The 13,584-nt window shown below is 45.2% G+C and overlaps 1 protein-coding gene across 1 annotated transcript in view; it reads left to right on the top strand.

Annotated features, from left to right (window-relative positions):
- The window catches only part of LOC141117577 (ribonuclease inhibitor-like), an 85,622-nt gene that overhangs the window by 1,247 nt on the left and 70,791 nt on the right, over window positions 1-13,584 (top strand). Inside the window, exon 2 of the mRNA XM_073610491.1 lies at window positions 7,851-8,015. Coding sequence (XP_073466592.1) covers window positions 7,851-8,015 — 165 coding nt within the window. The remainder of the gene's footprint in view (window positions 1-7,850; window positions 8,016-13,584) is intronic.

Below are 13,584 nucleotides of genomic sequence, written 5' to 3' on the forward strand. Positions count from 1 at the left end.
CACCTATGACTTGCCTGACTATAGTACCTATGTAGGAATCCATTTTTACATTGACTGTTTAATGTTTTGGTAGACTCACTTGCTGTAATAGATGTCTGTTTATTCCTCCTTTACGATAATATAGCACCCTGTGGCAGCGGACTGTTATGTTTCTATAGTCCTCCTCCACTGCATAGGTTCTAAGCCAACCCCCACATGGTCGTTTTACTTAGTGTGGTTTCCGTCTGACAGGTAACCTCCTTGTATACGCACCGTATACTTTACCGATCTAGTGTACATACAGAGGCAGGTGGATATTTTCCTCCGTACCTCATCGGTAGTCCCCGGTGTCCCTCTTGCCCTTTTCTAGCATACCTCAAAAGTACCAAGTTAGCTCACCCTTCCCTGACTGCTTCCTTCCTTATCCTCTCCCACCACATGGCCAGCCCCACAGACTCCCACTTGACTCCGTGCCCCAAGAGCCCTCCCTTACTGACACTTACACTTCACTCGATCAACATTCAAGGCCTTAATACCCCCGAGAAAAGATCAAAACTCCTATACGCCTTACAACGTTCAAAAACACACATAGCCCTTATACAGGAAATGCATTTTAGATCGGATACAATCCCTAAACTACAGAATTCTCATTTCCCCACAGTATATCATGCCACCAATGCAGAGGCAAAATCCAAGGGCGTCTCTATCCTGATTTCCAAACACTGCCCCCTCCAGGTTACCGAGGTTTGTAAAGACCCACAGGGCAGATTTCTGTTCCTAAAAGGCACTATTCACCAAAGACCCATCACCATAGCTAATATCTATGCCCCCAATTCACACCAAGTAGCCTTTTTTCAATCCACCCTTCAACAACTCATAAGCTTCCAATCGGGAACTTTGATTATTGGTGGCGACTTCAACGTGGCTTTGAATCCCTCAATGGACACCTCTACTGGTGCCTCCTCTCTCACATATAGGGCTCTTCGAGCGATCAAATTACAACTTTATTGCTACATGATACCTGGCGTACGCTCCATCCTACGGTGAAGGACTTCACCTTCTTCTCTGCCCCACACAGCAAATATTCCAGGATCGACCACTTCTTCCTTTCACAAAACGATCTCTCCTACTTCACAAAAGCCTCAATAGATTCCCATGGTATTGTCGGACCACAACCCCATCTCCATGACAATAACCTTACCAACGACCCAATCCAGATCCCATATCTGGAGGCTTGACAACTCCCTCTTGACTGACCCTACCAATACACAACAGATAGCCACCAGCCTTTCACATTTCTTTGCAGACAACACGTCCGAGGAGGTTTCCACGTCCACCACCTGAGCTGCACACAAATGTGTCATCAGAGGAAAACTAATTTCCTTAGCCGCTAGCCGCTCTAAAGCAGCACAAGCCCGTATCAACGATCTTACCATGGGCATCAGCATATTGGAACGTGCCCATAAAGCTTCGTTAGCCACTTCCACTTTAGCCGACCTCACACAGGCTAGGGAAGAACTCTTTCTGGAAATTAATAATAAACTAAAACGCAAATTTGCTCTTTCCCAAAAAATGTTTTATGAATTTAGCAACAAAGCGGGTAAATTTCTAGTGAGGGCATTACAAGCCAAGAGAGCCTCCCACATTATTCATAAACTCAAAAACACCTCCGGTGAAATTGTAGCAACTACTGAAGCTATTTCTGATCAATTTCTCTGATACTTCTCCAATTTGTACAATCTCCCTCCAACACACCCCCACAAATCTACCCCTCAGCGATTGCCCCTCATCTCAGACTTCTTAGCTAAACACAGCCCACCTCCAATTACCCCAACTGAATCTGTGGACCTGGACCTCCCAATCACGACAGACGAGATTCTAACAGCCCTAACACAAATGAAACCAGGCAAAAGCCCGGGCCCAGACGGCCTAACGGTTAGTTACTACAAATCTTTTCCTAACATCCTTCTTTCCAACCTCACCCGAGCTTTCAACGATCTTTCGGCCTCTACCACAGCAGGTAGAGACATTCTCGAAGCCCATATTACACTCATCCCCAAACAAGACAAGGACCCAACACTAGTCTCCAACTATCATCCGATATCTCTCCTCAACGTAGATGTAAAGCTATACGCAAAGGCTCTGGCTAACCGTATCCTACCCCTACTGCCCAAACTAATATCTTTGGACCAGGTTGGTTTTGTCCCTGGCAGGGAGGCTAGGGATAACACCGTTAAGGCTCTAAATATTCACCACTGGCTTGCCAAAACGTCTACTCAAGGCTTTTTTCTCTCTTTGGATGCTGAGAAGGCGTTCGACAGGGTGGCCTGGGACTACATGGAAGCTACACTAAGCACCATGGGCTTCCCACCCCACATGCTACGGATGATCATGACCCTGTACTCCTCCCCGACGGCTAGGATCAGGGTTAACGGCTGCCTGTCGAGCGCCTTCTCGATATCTAATGGCACCCGTCAGAGTTGCCCCCTCTCGCCTTTAATTTTCATTCTGAACCTGGAACCCATGCTCCGCAAGTTACGTGACAACCCGGATATCAAGGGCATTACAATCCGCGAAAAACATCTTAAACTTGCCGCTTACGCGGATGACATCCTACTCTTTCTCACGGACCCTATCCTCACTATCCCTAACCTCCTAGCAGATTTCTCATTGTTCAAAAGCCTATCTAACTAACAGATCAACTTCACAAAATCGAAGGCACTCAATATAACACTCCCAAACAAACTTGTCGCGCAATGCAAACTCAACTTCCCCTTCGCTTGGGAAACCCATGCGATAACGTACCTAGGCATCAAAATTCCAACCAATTTAAAGGACCTATACGCTCAGAATTTTCAACCCACCTTACAGAATATTCAAAAGGACCTCCAGAAATGGCATCTGGGTTCCTTCTCGTGGATAGGCAGAACCGCCATTTTGAAAATGAACGTCCTGCCTCGACTCCTCTACCTATTTCAAGCGATACCAATTAGATTACCTAAGTCCTTTTTCACTACCTACAAACGAATGTGCAGAGTCTTCATTTGGACAACAAAAACCCCCAGGTTGAGCTGGGATAGATTAGTTCTCCCCAAGCTGTCAGGGGGTTTAGGTCTTCCTGACCTCCAAAAGTACCACTGGGCATGCCACCTAACCAGAATTGTGGATTGGCACTTACATCGCTCTGATAAAGACTGGATCTCATTGGAGGACTTTTTTGCTGGTATACCATTATCCAACTTACCGTGGATTAATCCTAAATCTATCCCTAAAAGTTACATAGACCATCCACTTATCGGAGCAACCTTACGACTTTTTAGGGTAGCAAGCAAATCCCTAGCATTCACACCCTTCCCGGGACCTATGACCCCTCTTGATCATAACCCTGACTTCCCTCCAGGCCTAACGTTGACAGATAAGACCAACCGTTTTCACAACACACGCGCCCGGGCACAACGCTTTTTTCACCAAGGCAAACTATTATCCCACATGGCTATAATCAATGAACTTCCGGATTACAATATTCCCTTCTACACCTATCTACAAATCCAGCATTTTCTCATGACTCACAATCCCATCGCAGGTTGGCATAGAGACTTTACACCCTTTGAATTGGTTTGCGGAGAACCACAGCGTCACCTGATTTCTATCTTATACGCTCTTTTGTTCTCCAATCACAATCTTAAAGACGATGTGATCATTAGACGCTGGGAGTCTGAGCTGTCCATAGATCTCACCACGGCTGAATGGGAACGAATACTGGGTCATGCCCACAAAGGCTCCATTAACATATCTATCCAAGAGAATAGATTTAAAATATTTTCTAGATGGTACAGAACACCTGACAAGGTCCATAAATTCCACCGATCAGTCCCCCCCACATGCTGGAGATGCCACTCATCCGAAGGCACCCTCATACACATATGGTGGGAATGCCCCCCTCATCCAACCATTCTGGTCGGAAATACACAGTAGGATCACCCAAATAACCACCTACACCCCATCGTTCACCCCTGCACAATACATGCTCCATCATACCCCAGTGCCCCCCTCAGCCTACAAAAAATCCCTTACCATACATCTCATTAATGCCGCAAACCTCTGCGTGCCTGCGCTATGGAGAAACTCAACCCCCCCCTAAGATGGAAGACTGGTTCCGCAGAGTGGACAAGATAGCAGAAATGGAAAAACTCATTTGCCAAGCGAAAGAGAACCCACTCAAATTTACTGACACATGGGCCTGTTGGCTCCACTTTAGGGAATCGTTTACACAGCCCAAGCAACCTAATGGCTCAACACCAATCCTAGACGCTCGATCAACAAAACCTAATACTCCCACAAGCCTCCCCCCCTGATTCCCCCTTACACCCCACTCCTACACACCCATTGCTAGACTGAACCTCCCATAACGTCTGTAGTCTTCCCCCCTTACCACCCCCCCTATTCTACACTCCCCCCTTTTCTGAACTGAATACAGGTACATTCTGATATATTGGTGGACACTCCTCTCTCCTTCCCCCAAAATAATGACCTTAACCCCATTGGGGCGTATCTTCTGGCTCTGATATACCGAACCTGCCTAACCTTCTCATACCCACCTCTGTCCCCCACCCATTCACAGCACGGTCCCTATAGGGGTGAATGGGTCTTGGGTAGATCATATCGGTATATACAATGCTTTCTTTTTAGCAGGTACGCCCTCACACACTGCTTTATACCTTCACACAGCAGACCTGCTGAGTCCTCATACCCTACCCTCACAACTTACTGCTATCTTCACAACCCAGTTCTTGGAAATTCCTTTATGTCTAGCATCACTTAATCGATCACACCAACCCCACAATGAAGCTACAGGTGCTTATGGAGGGTTTTTTTCGGTTGGCTTTACCTATTGTTTCCTTGCTAACTAAAATACATTATAGAAGTTGTAACATTCTTCCTTCTTATATACTGTATTGTTAATGTTATTCTGACAAAAATCAATAAAACTATTTGAAAAAAAAAAAATCAATGGCGCAACAAAAGCCAAAAACTGAAACTCCTGCAAAAAGATAGCTCAAGGAGGTCAACCAAAGCCTTTCTTTTTTACTGCAGGCTATACAATAAACAACCTCAGCTAAAGCGCATGGCTACACACACACACACACACACACAAACAAAGGAATTGGAGCAGCTTCCACTCTGGGATGACCCACAGGCCAAACAGCACAAACTCCTTAAACTGTGCCTCTACAAACCAAAATCACCTTTTTAAACCTGGCCCAAAAGCAGAGCAAAACCCAAAACCAAAACACAGCGGACACAAAATAGTAGTTGCAACAAACGAAGATCATGCCATGGTGACCACAAGAGCTGGGCTGCATGGCAGACATGAAAATGACCGACAACAAATGGACCACATGGCAGACAGCAAAATGTCTGACGACAAAAGGGCCACACTAAAACACCAACACATGAAATGCAGTTGCTGATCCCACCAAAACCAAGCTTTCTTCACTAAAACACCAACACCTTCTCCCCACAAAACTACACATTTGATAAACCACATGAACACTTACAAACATTTTAGGCTATATACTACTAGGAACCTTGACCAACCAAACACCAAAGGCTCTCCAATCAAACAACGTAACATAAAACACAAAATAACACGGCTCAAGCATACACTCTTGTTCCCAAGTAAAGTTCACACACTTATTCTGGCATCAGCAACCCATAGGAACAAGACATTTCAGAAATACCCACAGTGATGCTTGCATCATGATCTTTTCATAAAACAAAAAGAGCTCCCCCATGCTATTGTCCACAGGGAGTAGCCAACTTTCCCCATTGTAAGTGATGGGACAGCAATGCCTGGCCGCCCCTCCTCCGCCAAGCCACATGGCAGCCCAAAACAAATTCAATCATCAGCCACCCAAAAAAACTGCTCAGTCACACACACATTCCAGGCTGCACCCAATGGGTCCCATACAAAGATAATAATCACAATTCATACATTTCTATTTCTCATATACATCACAAACTTATTACACGACATACGGTTATTTACACATAACAAACATACAATAAAAATCCCAGCATTATACCAAAAGACAAAAAATTTTTTCTTTTGCAAAGCAGAATCTCTGCATCAGACAGCCTACTGATTTGATTGTGAAGGAGGTTCTGTTCACTCCTACCTTGCTTGCCAATGAACTGTTGTGGATATTTCGCTATACACTATACGTAATCAATCTCACCTGCACTAATACGTGCCCTTTCAGTATAATGCATCTTTAAATAATCCGTGTCTCGCGCATTTCCCCAGTAAACAGACATAATCACCGCCTTAGCTCCATCGCTCCTCCAACTGCCTGCCGAGCAGTGCACTGGCTCTTTTATTCCAAGACAACAAAAGCAATCACAAACAGGAAGCCCTGGCCCCAACAGCCAATCGCTTCCTTTACAGGATAGGACCTCACAGGATATGACCAAACAGGATATGACCAAACAGGATATGAGTTTATACAACAACCAATGACTACCGTTCCTGCTGATGGGAGATTATCTGCAGGTGTACGCAATGCACCAAATATGTTGATCAGGCATACAGGGGTGACACAAGCGCACATCCGCTGAACCGATAATGTCTTTGTAGAGCGAACACATCCCCTCAGATGAATGCCTGTGCATCACACAGGAGCCCTTTCACCAGCGGACATATCCCCACTCTGAAAACACGTCTCTCCAACCTCAGGAAGTTTTCCACCACCAAGTAGATCTCAACCAGCGTCAGTCTGCCCCAGTCAGCTCTTGAGAGCGGGTTGCGGGAGAACTAACACTGGGAGACACTATGACAATACATATTAAAATACATCTTCATAAAATTTCCACAACACTAGTAAAATAGCTGAGATTATAGGAGGACATACATGGGGGAATCAGATCTCACTGCAATCACCAATCAGAGCCTCATCTGAGCTTCCTGTCACCTGACTATTCTGATAAATCACTAGCAATGCTGATCCCGGCCTCACACTGTCTGCTGATACCATTCATGCATCATACACAAGGAGATTATAGCACAATACGAGTCATGTCAGTGGTATTCTGTGCTCATCCTGTTTAAGGAGATATCACCTTTTCTACACATGGATGTTAATATTGGGGGGTCTACTCCAGTGGCAAGGGAAAGGGGGTGGCCACCAAACAAGCCACCCCCTTTCCCTTGCCAGCTAACCACTCCCTCACCTCCCATCGATTGATCAATCAATGCTCCCCCATTGCTTGATCGATCACTGCTCCGCTCACCTGTCAGGCCAGCTGCCAGCCTTGCAGTTACCCCACCATCCAGGTTGTGGCTTTGGTGACTTCCCCCGCATCTCCTCCCGAGTCCTGGCAATTGCTTCTCCTCCTGACCAATCAGGACTTAGGACTCGCTGCCAATGGAGTCTTAGGACTCCCAGGCAATCAGGACATGCTTCCTGATTGGCTGGGAGGAGAAGCAGAAAGACATTAGCGAATATGAATTCACTATTGTCACACAACTGGGTGGATTCTGCGCCCCGAGCCCACCCTTTTAAAAGCCAATTAGAGCCTCAGGCTCTGATCATGTGCTTAAAAAAACCCCTATTGAAATCCATGCGTCTGGTGCCTTGCATGTAGATTAGGGGCCAGGCGCATGGATTGGGGGGGCGGTGCCCCTGCGCCCTGCGCTGGTCTACTTCATTATAACATGTTTCTTTATAAAATTCTATGTCCTGGAGTGCTATAAAGTGATCTGATATAAATGATTCCAATAAAGAGAAATTAGTTCCATTCATGTAGAGAATAGTTGCATTCATTCTTTGCGGAGAAATTCATTTTCTTCTGGTAACATTCTTCTCTTCTAGTTTGATGTCTAATCACCTGACAGACAGTTCCTGCACCCACCTGGCATCTGGAATAAGAAATAACCGGACACTGAGGACACTGGACCTGTCTAGGAACAATCTGGAGGGTCCCCATTTCAGGGATCTGATGGATGCTCTGACAACAAGCCGGATAGATCATTTACTGTGAGCATAACAGGACTGACTGAGACAATAATATTCTGGGACAGTTTTATATCTAAATCACATAAATAATATATAAATATGATAATAAATAATAATATAATGAAATTTTTATAGTTCTCCTTTTTTTGTCTCAGTAAATAGCTAATCCTGGAATGTAGGGTAATTCTTGAATGTTATTACTCTATTAGCCATGAAATAATTGTTTCATAAATCCTGCTATTCTGTTTTGTCTGGTAACTGAAATAGATGGGATTATAGGAGGTCATACACGGGGGGAATCTAAACCTACTGCAATCACCAATCAGAGCCTCATATTACCTTCCTGTCATGACCATTTTATTTATTATTTATTACAAGTATTTATATATTGCCAAAAATGTATACAGCACTTTACACACATATACATTCATATCAGTCCCTGCCTTCAAGGAGCTTACAATCTAACGTCCCTAACTCACATCCATACACGTAATATGACCAATTACCTCCCAGCATGTCTTTTGGGGTGTGGAAGGAAACCCACACAGGCACAGGGGGAACATACAACCTCCAGGCAGGTAGTGCCGTGGTTGGGAATTAAAACGGATGACCCCACTGCTGCCAGGTAGAAGTGATAACCACTTTGCTATTTTTGTACACATCTGCTATTCAGTCAAGAGGGATCTCCTCCATACTTCCTTCTTATCAGCAGAGAATATCAGATAACAAAACCATCCCGTCCAATCTCTAGCAATGCTTATTCCAGCCTCACACTGTCTGCTGATACCATTCATGCTCCATACACAAGGAGATTATAAAATATATATAGATATGATATTTTTACCATCTGATCATTTATGTTCAAATTGGGGAGCAGCTTGGGGTATGTGTATTTAATATTTTTATTATATTTTTTTCTATTTTTTATTTTTTGTAGTTTTTCACCATCTAAACTCATTTATATTTTCACATTTTATGAATCACATTTTTTAACTATTTTCACCATTGGCGCGGAGTTAGCTTTTTCTACAAGGAGATTATAGCACAATGCGAGTCATTAGACATGTGCAATTCGTTTCATTCTAAATTAGTTTTTCAAGCAAAATTCCACAAATTTGTTAATTCGGAAATATTCAAATGAACAAAAACCCTTTTAACCACTTGCCCACCAGGCACTTACACCCCCTTCCTGCCCAAGCCATTTTTCAGCTTTCAGAGCTGTCACACTTTGAACTGACAATTGCGCGGTCGTGCTACACTGTACCCAAACAAATTTTTTATAATTTTCTTCACACAAATAGAGCTTTCTTTTGGTGATATTTAATCACTGCTGTTTTTTTTTTTTACAAAAAAACCCTTTTTTTCCTGTCAGTAAATTTTGTAACTAAGTAATTTTTCGCCTTCACTTATGTGCACTGATGAGGCGGCACTGATGGGCACTGACAGGCTGAACTGGTTGGCATTGATGAGGTGGCACTGATGAGGTGGTGCTAATATGCCGCACTTATGGGCACTGGTAGGTGGCACTGATGAGCACTGATAGGCGGCACTGATGGGCACTGTTAGGTGGCACTGATGGCCACTAATAGGCGGCACTGGTGGGCACTGATAGGCGGCACAGATAGGCAGTACAGATGGGCACTGATGGGCATTGATGGGTGGCACTGATGGGCAACACTGATGGGCATTGATTGACAGCAGTAATGGGCATTGATGGGCAGCACTGATAGGTGGCACTGATTGCCAGCACTGACTGGTATCGCTAATGGGCACTGATTGGTGGCACTTGTGGGCAGTGGTGGGAACTGATTGCTGCCACTGGTGGGCACTGATAGCTGGCATTGATGGGCAATGGTGGACACTGATTGGTGACACTGTATTGCACTATTGTAATCAGGGCACTGATGATCAGTGCCCTGATTACATTCCTAGATGTCCCCCTGTGAGGAGATGCCGCTGATCGGCTCTCCTCTACACTCTGTCAGCGTGAGGCGAGGAGAGATGATTACCGCCACTTCCTTATTTACATGTGACCGGCTGTGATTGGACACAGCCGGTCACATGGTTAAAGAGCCGCGGATGCGGCTCTTAACAGAGATCATGGTCGCGCTGTGTCCTAGCAACATGGAATGGCCACGGCAGGCACGCGAGAGTGGCCATTCTGGGACGCTGTCATATGATGGTGTCCCAGAATGAGAGCTGCACAGACCCACCATCATTTGATGGTGGGCGGGCAGCAAGCAGTTAATGAACTTTTTTGAAAATTCGAAAATCGCAAATTTGGAAATCAGAAAATTCAAAAATAAGAACGAAAATCCAAAAATTAGAAAGCCCAAAAATTCTAAAATCTGAAATAATAACTAACTAATAAAAACTATTACTAACTATTAAATTATAGGTATTGTAATTTCCTTTAAAATTTGGCTGTTCGTGAACGTAACGAATATGAATTTATCCGAAGTTACTAATTATCCAAAATAACGGATGCCCCATCTAAACAAATAGAACGTAATGAATTAATACTAATAAAAACTTTTTTATAATTATTTATTTTATAATTATTAATTCATTACATTCCATTTGTTTAGATGCGGCATGCGTTATTTCAGATAATTCATAACTTTGGATAAATTCGTATTCGCTACTAGGGATGAGCTTCGAGTTCGAGTCGAACTCATGTACGACTCGAACATTGGCTGTTCGCAAGTTCGCTGAACAGCGAACAATTTGAGGTGTTCGCGGCAAATTCGAATGCCGCTGAACACCCTTTAAAAGTCTATGGGAGAAATCAAAAGTGCTAATTTTAAAGGCTAATATGCAAGTTATTGTCATAAAAAGTGTTTGGGGACCTGGGTCCTGCCCCAGGGGACATGTATCAATGCAAAAAAAAGTTTTAAAAACGGCCGTGTTTTCAGGAGCAGTGATTTTAATAATGCTTAAAGTCAAACAATAAAAGTGTAATATCCCTTTAAATTTCTTACCTGGGGGGTGTCTATAGTATGCCTGTAAAGGGGCGCATGTTTCCTGTGTTTAGAACAGTCTGACAGCAAAATTACATTTTGAAGGAAAAAACTCATTTAAAACTACCCGCGGTTATTGCATTGCCGACAATACACATAGAAGTTCATTGATAAAAACGGCATGGGAATTCCCCAAAGGGGAACCCCGAACCAAAATTAAAAAAAAAAATGATGTGGGAGTCCCCCTAAATTCCATACCAGGCCCTTCAGGTCTGATATGGATATTAAGGGGAACCCCGGCCAAAATTAAAAAAAAAAAATGACGTGGGGTTCCCCCTAAATTCCATACCAGACCCTTCAGGTCTGGTATGGGTTTTAAGGGGAACCCCGCGCCAAAAAAAACCAAAAAACGGCGTGGGGTCCCCCCCAAAATCCATACCAGACCCTTATCCGAGCACGCAACCTGGCAGGCCACAGGAAAAGAGGGGGGGACGAGAGTGCGGCCCCCCCCTCCTGAACCGTACCAGGCCACATGCCCTCAACATTGGGAGGGTGCTTTGGGGTAGCCCCCCAAAACACCTTGTCCCCATGTTGATGAGGACAAGGGCCTCATCCCCACAACCCTGGCCGGTGGTTGTGGGGGTCTGCGGGCGGGGGGCTTATCGGAATCTGGAAGCCCCCTTTAACACTAAAAAACTGTCAAAAATGTTAAAAATGACAAGAGACAGTTTTTGACAATTCCTTTATTTAAATACTTCTTCTTTCTTCTATCTTCCTTCATCTTCTGGTTCTTCTGGTTCTTCTGGCTCTTCTGGTTCTTCCTCCGGCGTTCTCGTCCAGCATCTCCTCCGTGGCGTCTTCTATCTTCTTCTCCTCGGGCCGCTCCGCACCCATGGCATGGGGGGAGGCTCCCGCTCTTCTCTTCATCTTCTTCATCTTCTTCTCTTCTTCTCTTCTTCATTTTCTTCTCCGGGCCGCTCCGCACCCATGCTGGCATGGAGGGAGGCTCCTGCTGTGTGACGGCGCTCCTCGTCTGACAGTTCTTAAATAACGGGGGTCGGGACCACCCGGTGACCCCGCCCTCCTCTGACGCACGGTGACTTGACGGGACTTCCCTGTGACGTCACGGAGAATGCCACAGGGAAGTCCCGTCATGTCCCGTGAGTCAGAGGGGGGCGGGGTCACCGGGTGGCCCCACCCCCTGTTATTTAAGAACTGTCAGATGAGGAGCGCCGTCACACAGCAGGAGCCTCCCTCCATGCCAGCATGGGTGCAGAGCGGCCCGGAGAAGAAAATGAAGAAGAGAAGAAAAGAAGAGAAGAGCGGGAGCCTCCCCCCATGCCATGGGTGCGGAGCGGCCCGAGAAGAAGATAGAAGACGCCGCGGAGGAGATGCTGGATGAGAACGCCGGAGGAAGACCCAGAAGAGCCAGAAGAACCAGAAGAACCAGAAGATGAAGGAAGATAGAAGAAAGAAGAAGTATTTAAATAAAGGAATTGTCAAAAACTGTCTCTTGTCATTTTTAACATTTTTGACAGTTTTTTTTGTGAAATGGTAGGGGTACTTTTGTACCCCCTTACCATTTCACACAGGGGGGGGCGGGATCTGGGGGTCCCCTTGTTAAAGGGGGCTTCCAGATTCCGATAAGCCCCCCGCCCGCAGACCCCCACAACCACCGGCCAGGGTTGTGGGGATGAGGCCCTTGTCCTCATCAACATGGGGACAAGGTGTTTTGGGGGGCTACCCCAAAGCACCCTCCCAATGTTGAGGGCATGTGGCCTGGTACGGTTCAGGGGGGGGGCGCACTCTTGTCCCCCCCTCTTTTCCTGCGGCCTGCCAGGTTGCGTGCTCGGATAAGGGTCTGGTATGGATTTTTGGGGGGACCCTAAGCCGTTTTTTTTTTTTTTTTTTTTTGGCGCGGGGTTCCCCTTAAAATCCATACCAGACCTGAAGGGTCTGGTATGGAATTTAGGGGGAACCCCACGTCATTTTTTTTTTTTAAATTTTGGCCGGGGTTCCCCTTAATATCCATACCAGACCTGAAGGGCCTGGTATGGAATTTAGGGGGACTCCCACGTCATTTTTTTTTTAAATTTTGGTTCGGGGTTCCCCTTTGGGGAATTCCCATGCCGTTTTTATCAATGAACTTCTATGTGTATTGTCGGCAATGCAATAGCCGCGGGTAGTTTTAAATGGCTTTTTTCCTTCAAAATGTCATTTTGCTGTCAGACTGTTCTAAACACAGGAAACATGCGCCCCTTTACAGGCATACTATAGACACCCCCCAGGTACGAAATTTAAAGGGATATTACACTTTTATTGTTTGACTTTAAGCATTATTAAAATCACTGCTCCTGAAAAAACGGCCGTTTTTAAAACTTTTTTTTGCATTGATCCATGTCCCCTGGGGCAGGACCCAGGTCCCCAAACACTTTTTATGACAATAACTTGCATATTAGCCTTTAAAATTAGCACTTTTGATTATTCATGTTCGTGTCCCATAGACTTTAACGGTGTTCGCGTGTTCGAACGAACTTTTTTCCTGTTCGCATGTTCTGGTGCGAACCGAACAGGGGGGTGTTCGGCTCATCCCTATTCGCTACATTGACTAACAGCCAAATTTGAAAGGA

The sequence above is a fragment of the Aquarana catesbeiana genome, linkage group LG13 (genome assembly GCF_042186555.1).
Source record: "Aquarana catesbeiana isolate 2022-GZ linkage group LG13, ASM4218655v1, whole genome shotgun sequence".
In the NCBI taxonomy this organism is placed as follows: domain Eukaryota; kingdom Metazoa; phylum Chordata; class Amphibia; order Anura; family Ranidae; genus Aquarana; species Aquarana catesbeiana.